General features: G+C 41.8%; 1 protein-coding gene across 1 annotated transcript in view; it reads left to right on the top strand.

Annotated features, from left to right (window-relative positions):
* Positions 1-27,366, top strand: part of PTPRT (protein tyrosine phosphatase receptor type T) — a 339,432-nt gene that overhangs the window by 305,228 nt on the left and 6,838 nt on the right. The window contains exons 21-29 of the mRNA XM_075721369.1: positions 2,419-2,506; positions 10,214-10,290; positions 11,202-11,238; positions 12,635-12,732; positions 14,513-14,629; positions 15,941-16,095; positions 19,327-19,462; positions 20,466-20,615; positions 23,522-23,695. Of these exons, the coding sequence (XP_075577484.1) occupies positions 2,419-2,506; positions 10,214-10,290; positions 11,202-11,238; positions 12,635-12,732; positions 14,513-14,629; positions 15,941-16,095; positions 19,327-19,462; positions 20,466-20,615; positions 23,522-23,695 (1,032 nt within the window). The remainder of the gene's footprint in view (positions 1-2,418; positions 2,507-10,213; positions 10,291-11,201; positions 11,239-12,634; positions 12,733-14,512; positions 14,630-15,940; positions 16,096-19,326; positions 19,463-20,465; positions 20,616-23,521; positions 23,696-27,366) is intronic.

Below are 27,366 nucleotides of genomic sequence, written 5' to 3'. Positions count from 1 at the left end.
TTACCATTGCTGATAATGCAGAGAGAAGCAGACATATTAACCCTTTTTGCTATTACAGAGATACTTATTGTATGAACAAAACATTAGGGATGCTCCTCTTTTTCTGGATGCAACTGAATTATAATTTATATTTTTGCCTTTATATTTCTAACATGGTTTCAATTCTTGGTGCTGCGTTTTCAGTGATCTCCCAGAAAAATTACTTGCGCTGTACCACCCGTGTACATGCAGTGACTCCAATTTGTTCACCTGGTGTGTATAAAAGTAGGGCTATAAGGCACACCTCTGCAAAGGCAGTTTGTCCTCGCCAACCAGAGCTGTGCTTCCTCTCTTTGGAGATGGAGAGTTCTGTGACAAGCAGAGATTTCCTTGGTATTGAATGATGTGAAAAATCCTGGACTCTTAAATCTTTGGAGGCTATATCAGGCAAATATAAAAACATCAATTTCAATAGAGAATTTCCTGTTCAAATCACATGAAGGGATAGGGTTTGTTGAAAAGGGATTTATTGGACCTGAATGTATTTTCTTTGGCCAAGATAGCTTCTCCCATGTGGAAGTCATGAGAAAGGATTTTCTTTTTTTCCTTTTCCTTTTCCTTTTTCTTCTTCTTCTTCCCCCTCTTCTTCTTCTTTTCTTTTTCTTTTCCTTTTCAGATGGCTATGATTAGATATCTAATGATTGTTGCCATTCTCTGGTCAATCTGCTGTAATTTGATATTAGTGGAAAAATAAGGCACCTTTTTCCTTAGTCTTTGAAGATGAAAATGAACCTTCCTCACCTCTTTTCTTTTGCTCGGGGATTTTTTTGCTGTGTGTGGGTTTGTTGGTTGAGTTGTTTTTGCTCAGGAGATGAGCTGCTATTTGGAAACAGCTGTCTGTAAAGGAAATGTATGTGTGATCAAAGCCCTCACCAATTACAGAGTTATTACTCTTTCTCCTGGGCTTTTGAATAGGAACTCTCTGTCCCTGTCTTTTGTCAGCAGTGCTCATGGCAGTGCTGCTGTGCCTTACATTTTCTGTCCTGGAACTCCTTTGGGGGAAATTCGCAATGATCTGGTCTGCCAGGGGTTTGCTCATATTAAGTTTAATTGTAATGTCAGTGTTGTAGATTCTAATAATTGTGTCTCTCTGCTACTGCATTCAGACACTGCAATAGACCTGGATGGTTTTTGAAGGTGAATATAAATCCATTTTCTAGCACAGCTGTGTCAAGGTACCCACTGGTAGCTAAGGCAGATGTGATTCTACAATTATTGTGGTATAAAACCCCTCTAATTCCCTGGGGACCATAAGTAATACAATTTATAATGTTGCTGTTGTTTTTAGTAACGTAGGATCATGTTAGGGAGTCGATCTTGGAGGAGGCAGGTCTAGAGAGGCGATTCAGTGGGAGCTGTTCTCCTCACCTGTGTTTTCGGCACAACTGAAGGCTGCAGCCGACACCAGCGGTTTGAAGATCGTGGCTTTGTGTCCAGTTGTGATGCCAGTGATACCCGGCGAGCTGGTGCCGTTGCTGTTGCAGCAGAAAGCACTGCTGTGCCTGCTGCTTTCATCTGCCTGTGCTGACTTCCCCGAGCGTCCTGAGACAGGGAGAGGGATCATCCTGCTTCCAGGCAGTCCGGGCCATCTTCTAAGGCAGGCAAGACCATCCTTCAGCCAGATCCCATCGCAACTGCCGTATTCCTGGCTTTGTCTTGAAAAATCCTTCCTGGACGTGTCTAAAGGGGAAAGTGGCTCATTTGAGTGTGCTCAGAATAGTTATAGGACCAAGCTATAGGGTAGGGTAGCGCTGTGTGCTGGCAGTTTCCTTACTCCATCCTTTCTCAACTGAAAGAGCAGATTTTACAAAAATGACTATTTATTTCATACTTCATGAGTATGTTTTACCTCCTTTTGCCTCTCTTCCTTGCACATGATCCAAAACCCTGAGCTTTTTTTATTTTTCCCCAAAGAAAACCAGCTAGTGGTTTGTATTGCATCACCCCATTGTTAATATAGAAATAGGTGAAACCACTGTACCTGTTTGCAACTTAAATATGAAAGATTGAGCACTATGTTTCAGCCATCTGGGTTTTCTCGGAAGCGTATGTATGTGAGATCTCCACAAACCCTGTTCTGCAGGGGAAATGAGGTTAACCTGTGACTGTGCAGCCAGAAACAAATTCCCCTGATCCTTTTAGATCTAAAGTAGCAGGAGGAAAATGATTCTTTGCTGGCAGACGCCAAGAGATGCAAATGGTCTGCACCAAGCTCTGCTTTTTGCATTAGTGGATGTGCCCTTTCCTCACGAAGAGCTGTTTGCTTGGTTGACTACTGAATTATGCAGCACCTTTATTTTTGCCCTGCTCAGTCATCTTAATCCACCTGAAGGCATTGGCCAGATTTTTATAAACACTCCACTGTTGTTTATTTTGCAGGCACTACCCGAGGGGCAGACTGCATCCTGGGATACAGCCAAGGAAGACGAAAACCGCAATAAGAACAGATATGGAAACATAATCTCCTGTAGGTGTAAATTCCCATTAAACTGAGCTTTCTGTAAGGTTTTATATGCATTCTGTGGAAAAGGGTGTGCTTCAGAATCTCACTAAAAGCTGGCTTACAGTGCTGAGCATTCAGTAGTTCAATGTTTGTTACAGGCTGTGTTTCTGATTTTATTTTGTGTTTTTTCATTGTTTTTTGGTTTTTTACACATTTTTTTGTTTTGGTTTTTTTTTTTACACATTTTCTATCTACCTTGTTTTGTTTTTAATGTTTGTAATTTAAGGGCTAAATCCTTTTGTCAGATTTTCTCAGTGGGTGATGATGCCTATTTTCTGTCAATTTTTACTACATAACCTGGAGCTTTCAGTGCCATGAATGGGAACACAAAAGGAGATGCAGATACATCAGATTTTTAGATATGGATCAGAGATCAGATTTTCTCCTTCCTTGTGGTCAGTAGCCAGTGGAGCAGTCGCTGCTTGTCCCCAGAGAGCTGGTTTGATGTGTGGGACAAGCTTAGATTCTGCCTCAGAATCGCAATAAGGCAGCGGAAAATGCACTAAAGCTTCTTAGTTTTACTTCTTTCAATAACCAGTTACTGTTGATGTTATAGGAATATTGATACATCACAGACTGCAGGGCAGTGAAGGACTCCATAAAACCACTTAGGTCAGCTTTATTCTCCAAGTCAGGACTAGATTCACCTCTGTCTTTTTTATCAGATATTTGTGAAGCCTCTTCCTAATGATCTCCAAGGTTGAGCTTCCCACGAGCTCTCCAGGCAGCTTACCCCAGTGTTTCATTATTCCTTATAATGACTGGGAAAAGGAGGTGTGAGAAGTAATTCTTTTTAAGGGCTGCTCCGCAGCATGAAGTTGGAGAAGCCAAGCCTGAGAGCATCAGAACAAGAAATAAGAATATAAATGTGCTATATAAGAATATGAATGTGCCATAGATTTTCATGACTGGATAAATCTATAGAATGCTATAAGAGCAAAATTAAGTCACACTGAGTGATATATTTAGTACTGTATTTTTTCTCAGGTTAAATATGTATCTCCTGTAGAACAAACAGACTTTACTAAAGAATTAAAAAAAACCCTTGGCCACAAAGAAAGGTCATCTCACATGTAACTACTCCTCTCTTTCTTTTAAGAATTGAAAGAAATGATTCATGTAACTGTTTTGGGGGAATGACATAGAACAGCTCAGTTCAGGGACCCCAAGGTAAACATGAAGAAATCTGGAAATGAAGATCAGAAGTTTGTGAGCCCTGATCTGATCCCACGTCTGCTGCTGGCTTTCTGTGTTGGTTGTGAGCAGGTCACCAGTTCCCTCAATCTTTGTTTCTCCATGTGGAAAATGGAAGTGATAGTACTGGTGTATTACAGTTAGCGTGAAAATCATCTCCCTGACCTTCAGCTGCCTAAAAGCTCCACCTTGCTGTAAGTTTCCTGTGTTCCTAGTGGCAAAGAGAGATACCTCCCGACAGAGGTTCAATTTACCTGTCTATACAATTAGCTTAGATTAAATTAGTTTAAGACAGATGGATCATCCACCTATAACAACTACACACTGGATTGAAGATGGAAGTGCTGTAGCATGATATAGGGAAGGAAATGTGAAAGACTCTTTGTTTCTCTGTACGATTTTGAGGAAGCGTTTGACATAATTTAAAAGTGGAGGTGAAAAGAGACAAGACTGTGTGTGATAGCTACCATCTAATTTATGTTGAAGGTGGCCACAAAGAAAACGTTGAACTCCAAGTGAAATGTGAGAAGAAATTAAGGAAGCAAAATCGAGGAAGATAAATGGGGTATTATCTAAAGGGAGGGTGTTCACAAAGATGAATTGTTGTCTAACGAAGAGTGATGTTAGCCTTTTTAGCTATAAATATAAATACAGTAGCAATACAGATAGGAGCTAATGTTCTTGAATAAGGGAATGCAAAATGTAATCAAAGCTAAGGAAGAAGTGTCTGCAGTATAAAGTATAAGAGAAGCTCAGGTTTGAGGGCTGTTGGGAAAGATCTCAGAATGAGATTGAGAGGGTGGAAAGGCATAGAGAAAGAAAGCAAGGTAGTGAAAGAGAAGAAGGATGAAGAAGAGTGGAAGGTAAATAACAAAGTTGAGTGGGTTTTCTTCGCTTTGAATATATATCAGAACAAAGTTTGAGGAGGAGACAACAGCTCTTCTAAAAGACAGCAAGGAGAATTTAGTAATGTGCAATAAAAACTTATAAAATGGAGTGAGATCCTTGCTTTACTTTGAAGAGGCTAGGGAGAGAGAAGGGAGGATGCCTGAGGAAGGAGCATATCATTCATCAGACATTTTGTAAAAACACTGGGAAATTAGCAGTGGTGTCACTGGCTAAGCCTTGAGCCAGACCCTACTGATAGGTGACGTTGGGCAACTTCCCTGAGTAAAAGCAATGACAGGATCCAGAACAGAGAATTGATAGCAGAGCTGAGAATAGCAGGAGAGTGGTTCCCTCTGGGCAGATCATGAAAACGAATTGTGCTCAGTGGGTACAAACTGTGCAAAAGCCTGAGCAGAGGAGGGGAGGTGGAAAACGATTATACCCTTAGCTGCTTTGTTGTACGAGAATGGTAATTGCTGTTAAACCCAGAGTATGCACTGATTGCTTCTACCAGTTTATTTGGTAAAAGGCTGCAGATGGCAATTAACGTTATTTATTTAATCACAGTTGCCATTTCATCACTCCTGGAACAAGATATCCCATGCCTTTTGGGGAGTGGATTGAAAAGTCAGGTTTTGATCTAACTTTTGTAACTGCTTCCAAGACTTTTGTTAAAATGTGCGTTTGCAAACTCTTGCAATAAGTAGCATTGCTCAGTGAATCACAGCAGATTAGATCTTGTCTTTATGGCCTTCTGGGTAATAGTACACTTACAGGACTGTTTTTCTCAGCTCACTGCTTTCCCAGGGCTGTATTAACGTCGTGCCTCTCTATGAAAGCCGAGGTCTTACTGCCAGCCCCAACATCTGCTGTTCTTACATTTGCAAACCAAAACTGCAGATGAGGCTAATCTGCTCATGGAGAGGAGATGCAAGAGAGCTCTAAGCTCTCCCATGCTTTAGACCCTGGCTTTTTAGTGTTCCATTCAATCTGCAACACTGGTATGTTTTTTAGAGAAAAGGAAAAGCTGAGGAGTGGATTGGGGGTCTGTATGACCACAGAAATCCACTGTTGATGGTGGAAAGATGCACTGTAATTGCACAGATTTGCCACGCTGGAAGAAGCTGCCCTACTTGAACTTTTTATTATATCATCAGAGTCCATGAGCTTTGCTCCTGTGCTTTGGGTACAAAAGCTGTAAACACAAAGGCAGTTGTGGAGATGCAAGATTTTTCTTTAGGGGGCAAGGGTAGGTGGTGTATCCATTTATGTGCTGAAGCAAAATGATTTAAATTTGCTTTAGGGCCTAGATATTGAGGCCTTCAAAGCACATCAGCAAGTGGTTGTTACGGGAGGGATGTTGAGCTTTTGTGGGTTGAGCTGAACCCGTTACAGAGAAGAGAAAATATCCAGAAGCTACATGGGACCTTTGGTTCTATTCTGTTTCTCCCCATCTTGTCCAGATTTAGAGCCATTACATTATAAGAGAGTAAAAACTCTCAGGTGAGAGCTAAGGATATAAAGACACAAGATTGTGTTTTGCTTCGACTTACAGGAGAGCACTTTATTTCCCTTTCTTTTCTCCCTTTACTGAGCATAATATTACAGGAGGAGGTCAGCACTCACAGGAGTGCTCGAACCGGTGCTGCTTTAGACACACCCTCCCATCTGCAGCGGAGCATCTTCCCACTGGCTTTAAAGTCTTGTGACGGTCCATTAAAAAATATTGAGTTGATGACAAAAGACAGTAGAGAAATTTGCTTCATTTCCTTCATGCTTTGACTACCGTATGCTTCGGGCTGGAAGACTGTGAATTGATCAGAGAATTTGGTGGTGGAAGAGATGAACATCAGAGAGAGATTAACGGAGCTCTTAGCTGAAACGCAGGTGGAATGTGCTTCTTGGCCATGGACAGGGATAATGCATAAAATAAAAAAAACCCCACATGTCAGTATTGGATTTAGAATAGAAATCTTTTGTCTTGCAAGCATTTTTATTCCACGGTTTCTTCCGTAGTGCCTAAACTCTTGCTTGTCTGTGCAGTGTCCATGGTATGTGATCCTGAGAGGGTGGATATTTCACACCTCGCTGTTAGCCAGTTCTCAAGGCACGGTCCAGGACCAGGAGGGAAAGAAAGAGGAGGTCAGTGTGCCTTGGGAGGGCAAATCATCCTTTCCTACCAGAACTGGGTTGAATAATTTCAAAAGATGTCTGTATTTCTCCAGTAACTGTGTGGGGAACCTTGACAGCCGGTTTAGACTAGGTTAATAATATTTAGATGGCAAAAGTTGTGTGAGATTAATCCAGTGCTGGTGTCAAAATGAGATGTGGAAAAATTGCAATGATATTTCAAATGATCACTAATGGGAATTTTGACAGAAGTTTGAAATGATAACATTTTTGTGGGAGCACAATGCTTTTCAGTGAAATTCATGTCATTTTTAAAGTCTGTTTTAAGACAAATTTTCAGTCAAAGTACTCTTCATACAAATTGAGAGTTCTTCTAGCTTGCGTACAGACTATAGTAAACAGGGAGAAATAAAATAATTTATACATTTGTTAAAGTATATGTCCATTTTTTGCAGTCCTGCATGTTACAGACGTGCAATTTTTCTTCTGTTTGTCCCTCCTTTTTTTAAAGTTTCTTATAATCCATTTGTAACGCACGGTGATACGATGTCTGATAAATCTACAGAAGAGTTGAGCGACACTTTCATTTCAGTGTGCCAAATACATAGTCTCCTTGGCTAGTGTAGTCCAGTGAAGAGGGTGCAGAATCAGAAATAAATTCTGACCATTGGGAGAAGATATAGTCAAGACATTTGCTATTCTTTAAAAAGTTCTTTAAAGTCTATAGATGAAGAAAACTAAGTACAAGATCATTACTGTTAGCAGCATAATAAGCTGTATTGGGTTTTGCCCCTTTCCATTAAAAAAAAAAAAAGCCAAATAAATTCAAAATTTTTTTAGGGGAAAAAAGGGATTTACAAAGTAAGTTATTTCATGAACTTTTATTCAGACTGTGCTCCTAAACTTATGAACAAGATTCAAGCACCGTTAAGACATCATTAATATTTTGTGTGCTCACCATATACACAGGGTTTTTTTCTGCTGCACTGTTCACAGTCATAAGAGAAATAAATCTTCCACAGGAATTAATCTCATTTTTGTAAATTACACAGCAAAATATTGTGAATTCTGTCCTCCTGAAGCAATGTTCGACTAAAAGCATTTTTCATTCAATCCCAAAATATAATTGGACCTAAACCTGAATGTCATCTTTTTTTAAAAAATCACCATTTCCAGTGGTCATTTCTTCATCCATTACTGTTCTTCACAGATAGAATAATGTCAATAAACCAAATATGGTTTATTTGACTTAAAGGGACAAAAACAACAATACTTTTTACAGCTACAGAGAACCTTTTCTTTATCCATAATTGTCTTAAATGCACAGACCTCTTCCGCAGTCTCCTTCTCAGGTCTTTTCACATCTAGCTCCCTCCGGGGGTATTCATCCTGTCCATTTGAAGTTTTTAACTAAAGAGTGGTTCAAAGAGCTGAAACTTAATTTGGGGGTTTGGTTCTATTAAATGAAGAGAGGCAGGTTCTTCTTTGAGGGCTATTCAGAGCACTTCATCTCCACACCGTGCATAGACAGTGTCTTTGTCCCACTCAAAAAATCAACCTGAGATTCTTTTCTCCTGCCATTAGGGTCATTTTTGGTCTTATCACTTGTTACTTCTATTGTTGCAATAAGTTAAGACTTTCATAAGGTTATTATATTGTGGCATCACAAGAGGAGTTAGTAAATATTCCCCTCCCAACCGTTAGCTCTAGGGTTTTTTTTTTTCTTTGCTTTTATTCTGTGTGATTCTTAACTAGCCTTAGTTTCCTGCCTTGAATTGCAAGTGTGAAATTGTCTACGGGAGATTTTGTGTATTTCATCTGGATGTCTGGTTTAATCAGCTCTTTGTCTGTCTTTGTGAATTGCTCTAAGTATAAATTCTTTTGTTGTCTGTCTAACCACATGATTTACTGCAACTCCTAGTGCAGTTGCCTTGAGCGCAGGTAATTGTCTAGAGTTGGGAACAACATGAGCACTCTGAGAAATATGCCTGCCTCCACTGCATCTACAACGGTTATATTTATTAATACAAATATAACAGAGCTTTTGATGGGTTCACCTGCATAACCTTTTTTGAATGCAAATATGGGATTTGATAAATACAGAAACGTGGCTGTGGGTTTTGGGTGTGAGAATCTCACCCAAAGAATGAGCAGAGTATGAGAATCATTGCTTTACATAACTGAATAAAAATTTAGTGTTTATCCAAATCTTGGTTTTCAGAACTGCACGCACATCTGTCTTCACAATTATTATCTGGTTCTACATTTAATAAGTGGTGACTAAAACCCTTTTTGAGTGAGTTATTGCAGAATCACACCTTGTATTTTTATGTTTCATTGCTACAATTCTTTTTAATTGAATGTAAATCATGCTTAGGCCTGTATTTTGCAAAATGCTTCTAAACATTAATGCTTTACTGACTGAGAGCTAGGGTCTACAGAGCTGGTAGAGAGGAAATAAACTTAACTCTATATTATACTACCTTAAAAAATCCTTTAAAACTGAACCCAGCATGCCCAGCAGTGACCTCTGTAACTCCGTAGCCTTTGCCAAGCAACTGGCCCTTAGATAGCAGTTGTGCAATTAATTGCATACCAGTGCTGGGATTGCCAGACCAAATCAGCTCAACAGCCCAGCTCGCGGAGTATCTCCTTTGACAGAGCCCAGCACCAGCTGTTTCAGAGAAAGATCAAAATATTCCCTTGGTGGAAAATCATGACATAATCTGCCCGCGGGGGTAGTTCCTTTCTGCGTCTGAACTGTAGAGCATGCTGGGAGGTGAAAAGATTGATATCTGTTATTTTATTGCCTTATCCAAAGTAACTTTGAACATCCTCAAAAACATGAACATTTCTAATTTTTTTTCTTTTTTAACACTGCCTTGATGCTGTTTTGTTGCTGTGAGTTCTGTGGGTCGCACAAAGGAACGTTGCTCTGATTTCCTTTGGTATTTCCTTTCAGGTTTCTGGGTTGCCCCATTTCTTATTTGCAGGATTTCATTTGCCATTTTACCCTCCTTAATCTTTTATATCTCTGTCGTGACCTATTTATTTTTATCCTGATCTTGACAGTTTTAGCTCTTGCCTCAGTTTCCATAGATCAGAGGAAGCCAGGGAGGCTTGAAGATGGCTTTTGTGGATGGAGATACATCCTGCAAAGATCTGTCCCGAGACCCCCAAAGCAAGCAACGTCTGTGGGCAGTCTAAAAGCTCTATAAGGATTATGGTGACAGCACTGAATTTAATGAACACAGGGTATGAATGAACAGTAACCTAAGGATCTAAATGTTACATCTTAAACACAAAAGAAAGGGCTTGTAGGAACAGGAATACCTGTGATATTCTTTCATGTTTTATTATTGCAAGTGTTCAATTACCCATGTGCAGGAATCAGCAGATAAAACACTTAGAAACTCCTCTTTATCGTTACTGTCACTTTTTTTTCTTTCCTTCTTTCAGATGATCATTCAAGAGTGAGATTGCAGCTGCTGGATGGGGACCCTCACTCTGACTACATAAACGCCAATTACATAGACGTAAGGCTCTGGACATTCCCGCTGTGACAAACGCTCCTGCTGACAAGTCTGCTTATGAATTTGGTGCATCTGACATAGGGACAGACTGTTGATCTGATATGAATGACAGCTGAACATTATACAGACATCATGTCGTGACAGGGAGAAGCTTCTCAGTCTCCAGTTTATTCTGTCTGGCCAATCTGGACAGATGGAGATTCCCTATGTTTGACAGATCCACCAACATAAGTGGAAAGTGGGCTAAATGGCTTATGCGGAAATCAGTATCGGGCCCTCGCAATAGCATTAGATATCTGAGACTTATCAACTTCTTCCAAAGTTGAAGTGCAGAAAGCATGTAAATAGATTGGCATTTTATTTTTTTTAACATTATAAAATGACATCCAAAAAGCAGCCTCCCTCACACGCACAGAATGATCAAATTGAACATGCGTTTCAAGTATAGATCTCCTAAATCTCAGGAACATGACGGTGTTCGGAAGAGTTTCTTTACAGCATGAAAAATGCACCTCGTAAAGTTAGATGAGGCTAATATGCAGCATTTTCATACAGAGGCAAATGCAAACTTTTCTTCTTTTTCAAACAAGAAGGTGCAGCATTTTGCCTATTAGTTGTCACAGTTGCCCACAGGTTAGTCACAGGACTTGTGTTTCTTTGAGGAAACAGTGAAACCTGCCCCATTCCTGTTCTCTCTTTGGCATAATGAGATCTTACTATTGAGCCTGAGCGAAATACCATCACTGTAAAATCTCATAGGGCAACCTAGTTGCCTTTCTTCATTTATTCCACAACCAGTGTTAGTACACTGTTAAAAATGCAGCAGTTGTTGGTACCTGGAAAGTATAAAATACATGGTGTGCTTTGTCTGAGCTGTGATCTCGCAGACCGTCACATATTTTCTTTTTTTCCAGGGGTACCACCGGCCTCGCCATTACATTGCAACTCAAGGCAAGTTCATTCTTGTATGTCTAAATATTTGTAAAACCACTGCTATTTGAAACTGTTGTAAGAGCTATTTATAGGGTGACATCTTCTGTTTTGGGGAACATCCGAAAACTTGGTATAGGAGCACAAAAGGGAAGGATATAGAATGTTCCAAGATTTTAAGGCACTGAAATGCAAAACCTTCACTACAGGAATAACGAATGCTACAGACTTGGAGGGCAGTACAATCTATGATGTGTCCTTCATGCATGAAGTACGAGATCAGAACTAAAAGGGACTTTACAGATCTTGGGTTTACCTTCTGGAGTGAAATTGCTTGAGGAGGGCACTATGAATAAGCCTGTGACTGATGAACTTTTGGTTACTGGGAACTAGTAGGAAATGCATTTGAACACCACCTTCTGTAAGTTAGTTGATGAGTTTCCTATGCCTTAAGGGGTGGGGGGAAAGAAAAAAAAAGAAAAAACCAACACAGTTCAATGCTGAGGGCTATCCATGTTAGGTGACAAACCTCCCTACTCCTGTTCTTTACAACAGGGTGCTGTTTTCCTGCATCACTGGCCAAACTCTTATGCCATGACCACTTCCTCTACCATTATTTGTCCTCATTTTTGTGCATTCCTTACCTGCAAATGCGATGTTCATAGAAATGACTCTTTTCTTAAATTCTGCTTTATGACTTCATTGCTGGCTTGTCCCTATCAAAAGAGTAAAAAAACTAAAAAAACATTAGAATAAAACTGGCATTTGAGGATGTACAGGTATAGGGAATGCAGCAAGGCAGAGAACATGGCGGATGGAGTATGGGCAGAGTGGGTGAAAGGAGTCCATGGGAAGGTTTTGTCTACAGTGTAGAAGAGAGGAAGGCAACAAGGTCAGAGAGATGCTCTAGTCTAATAAACATCTTGTGAGCACTGCCTCTTTGGCTGTTGGAACCTGAAATTTTTCTCTCTGGGAGAACTTCAGAAAAGGGCTAATTTCTGCATGTTTCCTTCCTCCTTCATACTGAATAAATGTTAAAGTGTGAAATGGAGGAATTTTAGTGCTGCATCAGGTACAAATTTCAATACAGCCTTAACTACAGAGTCACCATAGGGTGCATCCATGTCCTATCGTTTATACACGATTACCTACTGGAGCCATCTCCACTGTTTACAATACAGCCATCAACTCTGTTTCCAGCATGCTAGAACCTTAAATACCCCCTGCAAGGAAGTGTCCGATCTCTTAAAGAGTTCCAGGCTGTTCGTGTCTATAACCCTGAATCGCAGAGGGATGCTGTGAAAGGGAGAGTTAGGATCCTGTGGGAACAGGGCAATGGCTGGGGAACAGCTGAAAAGAGTTGTTGGCATTCAATACACTCTCTTAAGATGTCTCTTTGTCTTTTCTCCTGCCCCAGGGCCAATGCAAGAGACAGTGAAGGATTTCTGGAGAATGATTTGGCAAGAAAACTCTGCAAGTGTTGTCATGGTCACCAACTTGGTGGAAGTGGGCAGGGTAAGGGTACCACTTTCCCAACACATAAAGCCAAACCAGCACTGGGTATAACACGGTGCCACTGTTGAGGCAAGCTCAGCAAGTGAAATGCCTTTTGCTTACTGTAGTAAGGGAATGAATTAAGCCACTCTGGGTTTTTCTCTAAAATGCTAGATTTTGTAATACTTAGCTGCTTCTCTTCTAGACAAATAAGGATTGTGCTCCTGGTGTAAGTCTTGGCTTTAGCAGAGTTATACAAATTTATGCTAGCTGAGAAACTATCTCTTTTTTCAGTACAGAAGAAAAAATGTACTTCTGTAAAAATTATTCTTTATCTGTATAATTTGAATACTTCTCTACCCACAAAAATCTGGAGGGGCGAGAACATGTGACTGGTGTTCAAACTATCAAAAGAACTCTTTAAATGACAGTTCAAAGCCCAGAGTTTCCAGTCACCTCAGAAGATCGTTATTCCGTGGTGGTATGAGATTGTGCACAGCTGGATCCTGGGGCCACCCAGCAGCTTTGGCCTCCTCAGCACCCACCGCTTTGCTCTCTTGGACTCAGATGAACCAGGAGTCCCTATGTCAGCAGAAGGCAATTGCCAAAGCCCACGGTGGGAGCAAACGTGACTAACTCAAAAGGCGTAGTTCTAGACTTTAGGGAATAAAAAAAAGGCGTGCCTGGGGTGGCTTTCCCCAGCCTATTCTTCCCACTCCTGGTGGTCTTTGGTTTAGAGACATTCTTGGCCAGAAACTGGAGCCCTTAAAAATGTTGTCCTAATGTTTGTCATCTTCCACTGCTTTGGTACTAAGAAAAATTTAAATTATGTTTTATTCACAGCCATTAGTAATTCAGCTGTTTTGTATTAGATTTCCTTTAGACCTCATGGTTGAACGCTAGCTGGCTCTGTTCATTTATTGTTATTTATTCTATTTTACCTTCTACTGACACTTCAGTTTGAAATAAATGCCTCTGTGTAAAAAAAAAAAACCAACAAACCTACATTAATCATATTTAATATTTATAAAACCCATTCCGATTATGACTGGAACTGGAACATGAAACCTGCTTCGCAGTAGGTAATTGCTTCAGCTTTTAGGTGCTGTTCCACTCTTTCATGCTGGAGCTTTTACTAACTTGATAATCTTTGTTGGCCTAATTATCCCTTAATATCCTTTCTAGAGCTTCACAGCCTTGGCTTCAATTTCTACTACTAGTTTTGCACATGGCTTCTAGAAGTGGCTAAGCTTGGGATATGTTTACGTGACCAGGAGATTTATTTCTTGAGCCTTAGCTGAGGCCTGTCACAGTTGGTAAAATGTCAAATTTGTGTCCACATCTGATAAGGAAAGCAAGTTTAATGTATCGACAAGTATCTCACAATACCTATGAACTGAAATTCTTTGGCTAAACAGAGAGAGTTCAGAATTACAGTAGCAATAGCAAGAGCATAGATTTTTCTCAAAGGGGATGGTAGTAGTGACTGCTAGTTATTCTGTAAACCTGATATATGGTCAGGGCATGTATGGAAATTCAAGGAAGACTAGTTCAAAGAAGAGCTAAATGCATCCTTTTCATTTGTATTCACAACAGAGGAAACTGAAAAAAATCCTCCCTGTGGTTTCTTTATATTGTAAAGGAATTTTGATCTAATTTATACAGTTAATTTTGACAAGATCTGTACGTCAGAAGAAAACCCAATTTGCATTGGCTTCAGCTTGAAAGTGGAGTAAAATGTAGGCCAGCTGTGACTCAACTTTTAGCTACTTCCTCTCAATATTTTCTTTTTTCCCCCCAGGTAAAGTGTGTTCGATACTGGCCAGATGACACAGAGGTCTATGGAGATATTAAAGTCACATTAATTGAGACAGAACCATTGGCAGAGTATGTCATACGCACATTTACTGTACAAAAGGTAAGGAAATATTCAATCAGCTGAAATGTTGGTACACTTAATTTGTATTCAGAAATGTGAACTCTGGGAAACATATCCAGAATGCTCTTGGAGATGGGAGCTGTTACTATTTGGACAGGTTTCACTTCAGAAACCTAAATTTTTGACAGAGATTCCAATTTTGGACAAATGATTTTAAAAGAACATCTTGATGTAACCACAAAAGTAGAATCCACAGTGCATGAAGCTTAATGCATCCAAAAGCCAGCAGATAGTTGATGGTATGCCAGGAATAATAACTGTCATGTTTCACAGTGGCAGATTACAGATGAAAAAAGGTATCAGTTAAAATGGATGCCAGGTAGGGTCCCCTTTCAACAGAAATAAAAATATAATAAAGGCAAGAGTATAAAAATTATCCCCAAATCGGCAGGATTTGGAAGATTTTTGTTACGTGTAATTAGAAATTGGAAGTCTAAGTGTCAGAGTATTCCAGGCCTGTCCAAATTACTCCTCAAACATTCAGTAAGTGGTTTTTAAATGAACTTCAGCCACACTGGGAATATTGTTCCAGTTTTCTAATACATCTGCTCCATATTTCATTAAATCCCTGAAAAACTTGGTAAAAAATGCTAATGCCAAAATCTGACAGGTTAGAGGACCTGCTGCTGGATTCCACCTACATTTCCTGTATGATAAAATGTCACAGCTAATTGACGCTTCTGTGTTACCCTTTGCAGGGCATATACAAGTAGTGTCAATTTTCATGTACCAATAACTTGGTCTCATCAGAAAGGCTGAGTGATGGGTCTGGGTAAGAGTTTCTGCCCTTTTCACCACCAGCTGTAATCTCAAACTGAGATTTTTTGGCAAAAGATGGCAGAAAATCTACCGTTGCCTGGGGCATGCCCACTCTGTAGGTGTTGATTCCCCAGGCTGTTACTTCAGCGCCTCAAAAAGGATTTAAGAGTGACTCCTTGGGGATTTATGGCAATAACACCAAAGGAGGCTGGATGAGTGCAACCACGCTATGCTGGGCCTGAAGTCACCCTGTAAAGTGTCTAATCAGCTGGGTTTGAACCTCTAATACACGAAGTTTGAATTGGGAGCTGACATTCACCTTCATAGTCCTCAGTTGCATGTTACCCACTTCATTTGTACTTGGAGTTCAGCTTGAAATCTCTCGGAGTGAAAAGTTGCACAGGACACGTTCCCGCATATAACAAGAGCTAACTGCTTGTTCAGCCCTCTGCATGTGGGAAAAGGGCAATGATCAGAATATGCTGATTGCAGTCTGATGGAAGAAAAATAGAGGCTGTGTTGTCTCCTCAGAAAGGCTACCATGAGATCCGAGAGATTCGGCAGTTCCACTTCACCAGCTGGCCAGACCACGGGGTTCCTTGCTACGCCACAGGTCTCCTGGGCTTCGTTCGTCAAGTGAAGTTTCTCAATCCCCCAGAAGCGGGACCCATCGTTGTGCACTGCAGGTATGCAAGCTCTTTGTCTGAGCCTTTCTTCCATCAGCTTTTTCAGCTTTTTTCCTTTTTTCATCTTGTCTGGCAATAATCAGCTACAGTTTGTTTGTTTAAGAGTATAATTTGTGGGCCTCATGGGGAAACAAAGTGGAATTTGGTTTTCTTTTCTAAAGTGGCAGCTCTGGAGCTTAGCTGGCATGAATTGGAGATGATATAAGTGGGTCAGAGAGGGCCATTCAAATGTAGAAGGCTCTCTGGTGGCCTATACTCTCTTAGATGCTCATACCAGAGCTGGGAAAATGGTAAATATCTGGGACAGCCATTCCAGTCATTATCTACAACAAACCTCACATGGCAGAAGGGACAATGCTTACAAAAAGACAGGGCTGCCAACAGGGAATTTCAAAGCAACTTTGCTTTTCTTTACCCACATGCACTGCAGTTCAGCTTTGTCCCAGCCTCAACAGCATCAATCTGAAACGTTAGTCTGTCTTCCTGGGTCTGGATGCCAGCCATTGTGCATCTTGGCCTCCTCAAAGCCCAGGAGCTGGAAGAGGAAAGTCAGGCTGAAAACCTTCCCACTGCCTTCCAGCTAGTAAATAAAAGGGGAATGCCTGAGGAAACCTCGCTGCTTGGTTTACAGCTGTGAAAATTCAGACTATTGAATCACGTGCTTGCTAACTCCCTGGCTGCTGCTGTTACTGGTGAAGGCTCTTCTGCTCTGTTTTCTTCCAATTGAGCTTAAAGCCCTACTGTGCAAGGCACTATAAGAATATACAGGAGAGTGTCCCTAACATGAAGAACTAACAGTCTGAGGTGCGGTCAGGCATGCTGCTGGTGGTGGGGGAGCAGACACACACGCACGGACTGGCATCAGAGTTAGATGAATTCAAACGCAAGGAAAGCTTGTATTGGGAATAGTGTGGCCAGCAGGAGCAGGGAGGTGATTGTCCCCCTGTACTCAGCACTGGTGAGGCTGCACCTGGAATGCTGTGTCCAGTTTTGGGCCCCTCAGTACAAGAAGGACATCGAGGTGCTGGAGCGTGTCCAGAGAAGGGCAGCGAAGCTGGTGAAGGGTCTGGAGAGCAAGTCTTCCGAGGAGTGGCTGAGGGAGCTGGGATTGCTTAGTCTGGAGAAGAGGAGGCTGAGGGGGGACCTTATCGCTCTCTACAACTACCTGACAGGAGGGTGCAGTGAGGTAGGTGTCAGTCTCTTCTCCCAAGTAATTAGCGATAGGACAAGAGGAAATGGCCTCAAGCTGTGCTAGGAGAGGTTTAGATTGGATATTAGGAAAAATTTCTTCACAGAAAGAGTGGTCAAGCATTGGAACAGGCTGCCCAGAGAGGTGGTGGAGTCACCATCCCTGGAGGTGTTCAAAAAACAGGCAGACGTAGCACTTTGGGACATGGTTTAGTGGGCATGGGGGTGTTGGGTTGATGGTTGGACTGATGATCTTAGAGATCCTTTCCAACCTTAATGATTCCTAGTTTTTACTTTCATTAAAAAAAATAATCCAGCCCCCAAGCCAGGAAACACGAAATTATGACTCTACCCTTAATTGGTTTAGTGGTGGACTTGGCAGCGTTAGGTTAATGGTTGGACTGGATGATCTTAAAGGTCTTTTCCAACCTAAACGATTCTGTGATTCTATGAAAGACATTGCTACAAAAACAGTTTGGGTTTGTAGCAGCTACTTCTGCAGTGCTCGGGCCATAGCTCAGGGCACATGTTCTGTAAAAGATGTGGCTGGAGCATAAGGCTAGAGGACAGAGTTGGCTATCCCAAAATCTCACCCCTAATCAATCCACAGGCAATTATGTCTAAGTGCCATGCTGTGTGATCAGGAAGAAAGAGAGAATACATCCCACAACCACTTTAAAAAGGAAAATCAATTAAATCTTACCTTTTTAAAACAGTTTTGGGTTGGGGGGGTGTTTTGTTTTGTTGGGTTTTTTAGCAAGCAATGAATCAGTTTTATAATAAAATACAGCTAAGCTTGAGGAGCTGGCAGAAGGGAATTCATTCAGAGCTCAGGGCCTGAATTTGCTACCTTGGTGCCATGACATGGGTCTGGCCCTGGAAGGAGTCTGAACCTGATTCATTGTCACCAAGAAAGCAAGGAGAAACTTTTCATCCTTCACATTTTAATGAATAAATGCCATTTCCTCTCTGTTATTTATCTGCTTTTGAATTTTAATGACTTGCTTTAAGTGGTAATTACCAAATTCTCCCTACCGATGCCTGGCTGGATAATATCACTGTTCGATATTTATGAAGTGCCAGGATCCTCTAAATATAGAAATGTTATAACTATTTGTTAAAATTCTGAAAAGCTGAGAGATAAAGGGAGAGGAAATGCCACTTATTCATTAAAATTCTGCAAATGAAAAATATCTTCTCTCTATTCAGCAGCTGATTAATCTGGTCCATTAATTTATGGTCATTCATATCTCCTTGCTTTCGGCTCTGCTGGAGTTTTCATGCGACTGAAGTTTCCCTGATTTGAGCTGAATTTTCCTTCTTCCTTTGGAGTAATGTGAAGAGACGTTCTCCTCTCTCTATCCTTCACACCTAAACAGCTTGGATGATTTCCCAGGAGGGAAGGAGGACACAATGACAACACAGTTTTGCAGGAGATGGTCCAATTCTCGCAAGCAGCAGGGAGCTCTAAACTGAAGGTTTTGAGTAGCCTCGAGCTCCTTTCTCTATAATTTTACAATCCACCACTTGAAATCGCCCTCTTTGGGACCAAACTCCTCCTGATTAAAAAGGGAAAAGAAATGTTTGAGGTGGAGGACTGAGCCGCTTTCATCATGCCCACTTCAGTAAACGTGTGCATGCCTTTTAAAGAGTCCCATGGAAGAGAATTTCTGGAATTGTGTCTATTTGCAGCCTGGTGGCTGCTCTCCCACATCCTCTGTGATGAAAGGTGTGGAAGTGAACTGACCTGTAAAAACATAATGATTATTTTTGGGGAGTAATTTTTTTGTTGATGTTCAAAAACACAAAGCTTTTTTTCCTGCTACCTGGGTCCATTTCCTTTTCAAGAAATATTATTTCACCTCATTCTCTTAAATCCTAAGCTAATTTAGCTATATGCAAAAATCAACCCAACAGGGAGAGGGGAGCGGCTTCCAAGAGAAGATAGCTGTGTCCGTGATGCAGTTATTTTCTCCTCCATAGAGTCCTGCCTGTCCATGATCCCTTGATCATGCAGACCCTCGTGTTTTTTTCTTTTTTTAGTGCTGGGGCCGGGAGAACAGGGTGCTTTATTGCCATCGACATCATGCTTGACATGGCAGAGAATGAAGGCGTGGTGGATATATTTAACTGTGTGCGAGAGCTGCGATCCCAAAGGGTCAATTTGGTACAGACGGAGGTAGGTGCCAGCAGGTCTCCTCTTACGATGTACTGCTTTTCTGTCAGCTTCTCCGCTGAACAGGAGCCCAGCAATTCATTAAGTCAACACTTGCTTGCTCTGTGATGTGATTATACAGAACTTTCGGTGGCTAAACATGTCCAGATGTGCACCGAATCACATTCACTGGCAGCTACTCAGGGCCTCTAAGACAGGAGGGCAAACCTTGAAGTTTAGGTCTTAGCATTGCTGATTAATTTTATTCTCATAGTAGAAAAAAGCGAGCTCCTGAATCCTCTCATGACTCATTCATAGGTATACTGCAGACTCCAGTAGTACCTAGTTTATATCAATCGCAAGCTAAACAAATGAAACATCCTTGATTCAAGCTTTGGGTGCTGATTAAGCAAGCTGCTCCGTCACGTAGAGTCTAGCAGCTGCACAAACTTCTATGGAATTGTTATCCTGCCGCACAAGTTTTATGTGTGTGCTTCAATGCCTTCCTCTCCTGAGAGACAGGACAATAGCCTGGAACAGAGAAGGGCTTTTAACTTTGTTGGACTTCTCATATTTACTTCAGGGAAAGAGCTTTACCCCGAATACCAAGAGTCCAGGGGTTTTGAAGAGGCAGAAGGAGCAGACCTGTTAGTACAGTTGTTTCTCTGGTGTTATCATAGGTCCAAAGCACAATCCATCCCTGACCATTGCCTCGTGATTGTGAACAGAAAAGCTTTACACCCTGATTTCCACCTCAGCCCACCCCGATTTTGTCCCAACGTTCCTGAGAGTGGTGACTTCCCATTTTACTTGTAAATTTGAAATGAATACATGAGACCTCACATTCAGTGATGGATGAAATATGCTCACAAAGCTGTCACATAGCACACTGTGTAATTTGTCTCCACATGAAACAGAGCCAAATATGCATATCAGGCATGATTTAAGGAAAAAAAAAGAAAAGCGTGGTATTTCATGATCTGTATTGAAAATACGATTTTAATATCTTATTCCCTTCCCTGTGCAGGAGCAGTATGTATTTGTCCATGACGCCATTTTGGAGGCATGTCTGTGTGGCAACACGGCCATTCCAGTTTGTGAGTTCAGATCCATATATTACAACATCAGCAGACTAGATCCACAGACCAATTCCAGCCAGATAAAAGATGAGTTTCAGGTAATTTCATATGTCTCAGTCACTGCAGTTGGTGTATTGAAGGTGTTTAATCAATTTCTATGTGTTATTTTATGATTTCCAGCAGAGCAGAGAAGGGGGACACTGAGCCAAGGTCTGATTTCAGCTGATTTTTGTTGTTTTACTACTGGATCAGGCAGAGATTTGTTTTTGAGCATGGACTTTTCAGCCGCTGGCAAGGAAAAAAATTTCCGATCACTTCAGTAGAGCAAGGGTACTAATTTTCACACGTAATGTTGTACTTCTCATTTTAACAAATATTCTGTTGTTCATTTTCTTCTGTAATTTATGCAGAAACATTTATGCCTCAAGGTCCCTTATTATCTGTTCTCATGGCTCATATGCTGCTTCTTGACAATCAACTTGTTGACATCCTTCCATACAAAGGAGAAAGTGAGCTCAGTGAGCGTTACTGTCTCTATTACTAATTTTCAATTAACTGAATCCCTCAGTTCACTATGTATGTTTTGCCAAGTACCTGGGGTGAGAACTGAAATGCCATGTAGTAAAACTCACAAGTGCTAGAGTTTTGCCTGGGGCAAGCAATGAAAGGGGGACCCCTCCACCTTTTGCTATCACCACTGCTTTTCCCACCCTAATAAATGTGCTTGGGACACATGAAGCACAAGCCCTGGGCAGCACCGTTGCACACTAGAGAACTCACCCTGCAGAACAGTGAACTAAATTTTCCAGTCTTATTCCCCATATATCTGTAAATCCCCTTAGGATTTTCAGCTGACACCGATGTATTGAAAAACCATAATATTGTGGGAAATTTGGGGCAAGGTGAGTTTGATGGGAATGAGAGAGAGACCTCTGCTATTTGTTAAGAGGCTATTCTTCTTAGTCAGCAGTAAAAAGGTGGAGATTCCTTTAATTGTAGGAAATGCCCACCCCCTTCCCCAGCAAAGTACCTTTTGCAGCAAGAGAATGTCTTTTAGGAGCCCCAGTCTGAGTCGGATGCCTCTTTTCCTCTCTCTCTATGCTAAGGGAGAATGTATGTTTTTTATCTGAAACCTTACAGGGAATCATCAGGGTTGGCATAGTGAGATAAAAGATGTGGATCCCAACTGATGGCAGTTCAATTAAAAAAAGATCTGGTTTTATCAAGTGATATTAGATCTGTAAAAGTGTTTCTGGTTCTGGATGCTTGGCATGAAGGAGCCAAAGCTTAACTTCATCAAATGCGGTTATGATATTAAAAAAAAAGAAAAAGTCACCGCTGGCTGGGCTTATTTTGTCATGATATGAGACGAGATTTGTCGCCTGTGTGCTTGTTCGTTTGAGCTGCCAGGCACTGGCAACTCCTGTGGGAAGGAAATGTTCCACTCTACTTTGCATAAGAGGTTCGTTCTCTGTCTAGTTGTAGAATCTATTTTTACAGGATTTTGGCTCAGAGCATTCTCAAGGCCTAATTGGCTGGATTTAATGCAAAAGATGGTATCTTTTGCTACAATCTGTATGAACCAGTTGATCTAACTACCGATCTGCTGGTGCAATTTGTATTATTTAGCTCCCACTGGCCCTCAGGTAAGGCTGGATGTATTTCTTATGCACTATGTGTTGTCTAAACATGCAAAAGCTCATTCTGGAGAGTTTTTGTAATCTGAGTAAGTACAAAAACATGGGAGAGACAGGAAGGGCATAAAATAGACAGGAGTAAATCACTAACAAGTCACCTGCCTAATTCTCTGCACTGTCAGAGATCTGAGATTTCCTGTTGCTTCCCCAGCCAGACTACCTGCTTTCCATCTCTAGACAAAGGGACTTTTATGTAGAACCTGCATAATTTAAAGCAACTATATTATTTTAAATTTTATACTTCGACATATTGCTTTATCTTGGATTGTTTGACCCTCCTCTTTTCTCCATTCATAACCTCTCTGTGGCAGAAGTTAAGCTCTTTGTAAGAATTTTTGGCCCCTAAATATTTTGTGTTCTTCTGGTGGCTGCTAAGGAATTCACTGTATGCCTGCACGGGCCTTCCTCAGGAAGAGGACACATAACAAGTGAGAGTAGAATGACATCACGTAGCTGCTGATGTACTTATCTGCTATTTTTGATCCCTGCTGACCAACCTGGACTGGTTTGTCAGGAGGCGTCTGCAATGGGTAACACAAAAGAAAATTAGATTTAAAGAAATACAGTCTGTCAAGCTATGGGAAAGACAGATAATGGTAAAAGACTGACAGCAAGACCCCAGCGATAAGGTGTGACTATGTAAGTGAAGCATCCTGTGTGTCACTCTGAAAGGAAAGTAGCAATCGAAATAATATATGAAACAAATAGACTTTCCTGTTAAAAAAAACCCAACATTTTCTCTTAGGTTTTTATATGCATTGTTAAGATAAATCAGTAGTTTGACTGAGGAGTCACCAGAGGATTTGAACCCAGTCTGACCTGCTGGGCAAGCCAGGTCAATACTCAGGGTACTTCTGCACAGGATCCACCTGAAGAGGGAGGAGAATGCGTGCTTCCACCCTAGGGGTGGTAGAAACACAAGGAGGTTTCACTCCATGACCAGGTCAAAGCTGCAACTTGTGCCTGTGACAGCTATTTCCAACCTCTAGGAAAGAGCAGAAATGGTGTCTAACTGCTGTGGGGTTTTAGAGCTGGGAATTGTTGGAAGGCGTGTAGTAGCCTCAATTTATGCTGGAGCTTACGGTGTTCAGAAGAGCATCTCAGGATGATGTGCAAGATAAAATGTATTGTAACAGCAACAAGATCCTCAGTGGTTCTTCTTTTTCATTCTCTGGGATCCCAAAGATCTGCTAGTCTAAGTACCTTTAAAATAAACGTATTGTGCAGATGGCATCCTTCTTGGAAGTAAATTCAGACACTCAGCTCGCTTCTGTCTTTCTTTCCCTTCTTCCCTCCCTCCTTCACAGACTCTCAATATTGTGACACCACGTGTTCGGCCAGAAGATTGCAGCATCGGTCTTTTGCCAAGGAACCATGACAAGAACCGCTGCATGGATGTGCTGCCTTTGGATCGGTGCCTGCCTTTCCTCATCTCTGTGGATGGCGAATCAAGTAACTACATCAATGCTGCACTCATGGATGTAAGCAGCACTGCACTGTCCCCGCTGATCCTAGGCTGCATCGAGTTTATTCGTTCTCAGGATACTTTTCTGGGAGAAAGGGATCTAAAGCATAAAAAACTTTTTTACCTGCAGTTTTTGGGTCTGACGTCTCCAAACTGGGCAAAGGCACACAGAAATGTGTCACCTAGATTATGATTATCACACTACCATTGTAATTCTGCCTCACATTGGTGGAAAATTTTTGACAAAGTTCCTGAGCAGGTAGCCTGAGGATTTATTTTAGGCAGGTGGACAAAGAAGTGGTGGGACAACTCTTCCCATAAATTGGTTGTCGTATAACTTGGAAGAGAAATGTTCACCAGGAGCTGCCAGATCAGCTCTTTGAAAAGAATAGTTTGCAGAGTGGAGCAAGTGATTTATTTGAACTTATGCAGTTAAGAATATGGGAGTTCAGGGATCGGATGTGCAAAATACTTTAAGGCTGAAGGACATGAGTTAAGCTGATGTGAATCTGTCTGAAGGCGTTTTCCCTTGCTTTCTTTATAGGCTAGAATCCCACAGCACAGGTCATTTGTATAGGGTGAATTATGTTGATGGTTTCTTTTTGCTGTGGTACCTAACTGCCTTTGGACAGAGATGTCGTTAAAGCTGCTAATTACTGCAGTTGGAGTGTATGTAAATATGATCCAGGGTGAAATGTCATCATTTTTTCCCTAGCAATGTTGGGGTTGGTCTTTTTTAATTTTGTCTGTTCTTTCAGTCTTTGGGGAACAGTGATGCTACTGCATTTAAGAGGTTAAGTCAAATGGTCATAGAATTAATTTTAGATTTCTTTCAGAAAGATTGTGATGTTTTCATTGCAAATATGCCTAAGGAAACTCTTTTTTTCCCTTTAAAGTGTGTGTTTTGTGCTTTGGTGAATCTGCAGAAGCACAATCAATTCTTCTCTGGTTTCTTAGGGACTGGGAATGTGTTTGCACATTTCAGCCCTCATTACATCCAAGCACTTTGCTAATACTTGTATCCTTCCCCACAAAATTCCTGCTAATTAAATTTTTTTGTGGGAAATGAATTTTTCACCTGTCATTGAAATTCAGCCACTATGATGTTCTCTAGCTCACCTTTATCCTCCCATAGAGGAATCAGCAGTTTTTGAAAAGAAAAAAAATCAGAGAGGGAAACAGCCAAAATCCCACATTTTCATAGCATTCCTGTTGAGGACAGACCTTGCAAATTCTTTGTCTTTTCCAGGAGCTTCATGTCTGCAGTCCTGTACTGAGCATGGACTCTTACGAGAGGTCACCCACCCATATTGCCTTGAACTATCATTAGTTCTTTCATTGTGTGAAGACAGGCACATCCTGGGGAACACTTGACAGAGTCCCAGTGCTGATCATTTTATTTACAGATTTCTCATATTTATCTCTTTTTTGTAGACTTCCCCCCAGATCTTAATTGACTTGTAGCTCGCTCTGTGTATTACATGAAAGTTATGAAGGAAGAAGTGCTAGAGCAGGAAGGGATGACGTAGAATGGGTTACAGTCTGGGTTTGGAAGCATTAATTGTCCCAGGAAGGCAATCTGGCAGGCTGCTCTGGACTATGTTCCCCAACCTTAGACACAGAATGCCAGCTGAACCTTCCCTCATGGGGTGAAGCACTCAGTCTGGGCTCCTAGTCTAAACTCTGCTCGAGACTGTCTCAGTCTGTTGACTGTAGAGCTCTAAAAAAACAGGCTTCTCTGCCTTTAGTTAGCTTTTGGGAATACAGCCAAAGGGCTACTGTTGCCCACACAGGGAGGAATTCTCCCCCAGCAGATTTCAAGACTCCTGACATTTCCTCTTCATGTCCTCTGTCCCTTTCAAGTAAAGACACCTTAGGATCTTTCCTATGAGAATCATTGGAAAGCCATGTTTGCATCTGCAAAATGGTTTGCTAAGAAGAAAGGTGAAATACTGTCCCTCACGTTCCCCTAAAGCAACTGCACATAACCCTTAAGCAAGAGACCTTACCCACATCTCTGAGTCAAGCCATGTGGAAGTGGAGATAGGTTTGTGTTTAACGCGTGGGGCTTGGAGAAAGACATGAGTCCATAGAATCACGGAACGCTTTGGGTGGGAAGGGCCCTTTAGAGCTCACCCAGCCCAACCCCTGCAGCGAGCAGGGACAGCTTTAACCAGAGCAGGGTGCTCAGAGCCCCGTCCAACCTGGCCTGGGATGGTTCTGGGGATGGGGCCTCCACCGCCTCTCTGGGCAACCTGTGCCAGTGCCTCGCCACCCTCAGTGTGAAACATTTCTTCCTTATGTCCAGTCTAAATCTATTCTTCTTTAGTTTAAAGCCATTATTCCTTGTCCCGTCACAACAGGCCTTGCTGAAAAGATTGCCCCCATCCTTCCTATAAGCCCCCTTTCAGCGCTGCCAGGCCGCACTCAGGTCTCCCCGCAGCCTTCTCCTCTCCAGGCTGAACACCCCCAGCTCCCCCAGCCTGGCCTCGCAGCAGAGGGGCTCCGGCCCTCGGATCATTTTTGTGGCCTCCTCTGGGCCCGCTCCAACAGCTCCACGTCCCTCTTGTGCCGAGAGCCCCCGAGCTGGGCGCAGGGCTCCAGGTGAGGTCTCATGTTGCGTCCCTGTCGTCATCATTCCCCAAAGATCCTATACATGTTCTCTTACATAAGTAATTAACACCTCTGTGTCACCTTCCCTTTAAAATTGGACAGTGAGCCTGGTTCCTCACCTGTAGCAAAGAAAACAGGGGGGCCATGTTTCTTTTTTCTCCTAATGGCAAAACCCACAAACATGGCTTACCTTCAGCCAACGGTTTAGCCAATTGTGCAATCTGCTATGTCGGTGCACAGTGAAAAACATAGCAGACACATTACAATGTTCTTAATTCTGATTAAGAGATAAGATTCACTATTTTATTTACCACTCTGTTGCCTCCGTTGGTCTTATATGACATAGCTTTTGGCCCATACTGGTGCTCCTAGGTTTCAAATACAGAGTAGGGAGAAAGGGGAAAATCCATTCCAGACTGATCATTTCCCAAGAAATCATTTCCTTTTCCTTCTCTCTACTTCACGTCCCATCGCTCTCCGCACACATGCGCACTCAGAGGCATGGCGCAGCCGCCCTGCAAGCCGGTGCAGAGCATGCACAGCACCTTTTCACCCTCCCAGCATGGTCTGCTCAGCACTTCCACCCGCATCTGACTCATCTGGAGGAGAAAAGGCAAGCCCCCACAACTGACACCTTAATACTTTGGGGTTTTATTTATTTCTTTAATTTAAATCCGAAGTCTTAATATGTTTGGGTTTTTTTAACCCAGAAATACTGTGTCTTTTGATTCAAGTCTGCTTCACAGATGTACAGCACAAAGGACTGTGCAGTTCAGAGGTTCATCTAAGCATTGCCTGCCGTGGTTGGAAAGCGATAAAGTTTTGAGCTTGTACCCTTTCATCTCAAAGTGCCTTGCAAACATTCATGAACGCAACCCTGCAGAGGTTAGGAGCACAGTTCCTCCCCGTCGTGGTTAGGGAGAATGAGGTCAGAGGGCTTTTCTGAGGTGAAAGAATAGCATCAGAAATTAAATGCCAGTGTGGCAGGCATTGAATTTTGCCCCACAAGCTCTTAAAGGATGGCTGGGATCCAAGTGTGCCACCTCTGTAGCACTACCTCACCAGGGAGCAATA

The sequence above is a fragment of the Pelecanus crispus genome, chromosome 14, assembly GCF_030463565.1.
Source record: "Pelecanus crispus isolate bPelCri1 chromosome 14, bPelCri1.pri, whole genome shotgun sequence".
Taxonomy (NCBI): Eukaryota; Metazoa; Chordata; class Aves; order Pelecaniformes; family Pelecanidae; genus Pelecanus; species Pelecanus crispus.
The sequence above is the reverse complement of the archived record's forward strand: the minus strand, read 5'-3'. Positions and strand labels throughout refer to the sequence as shown.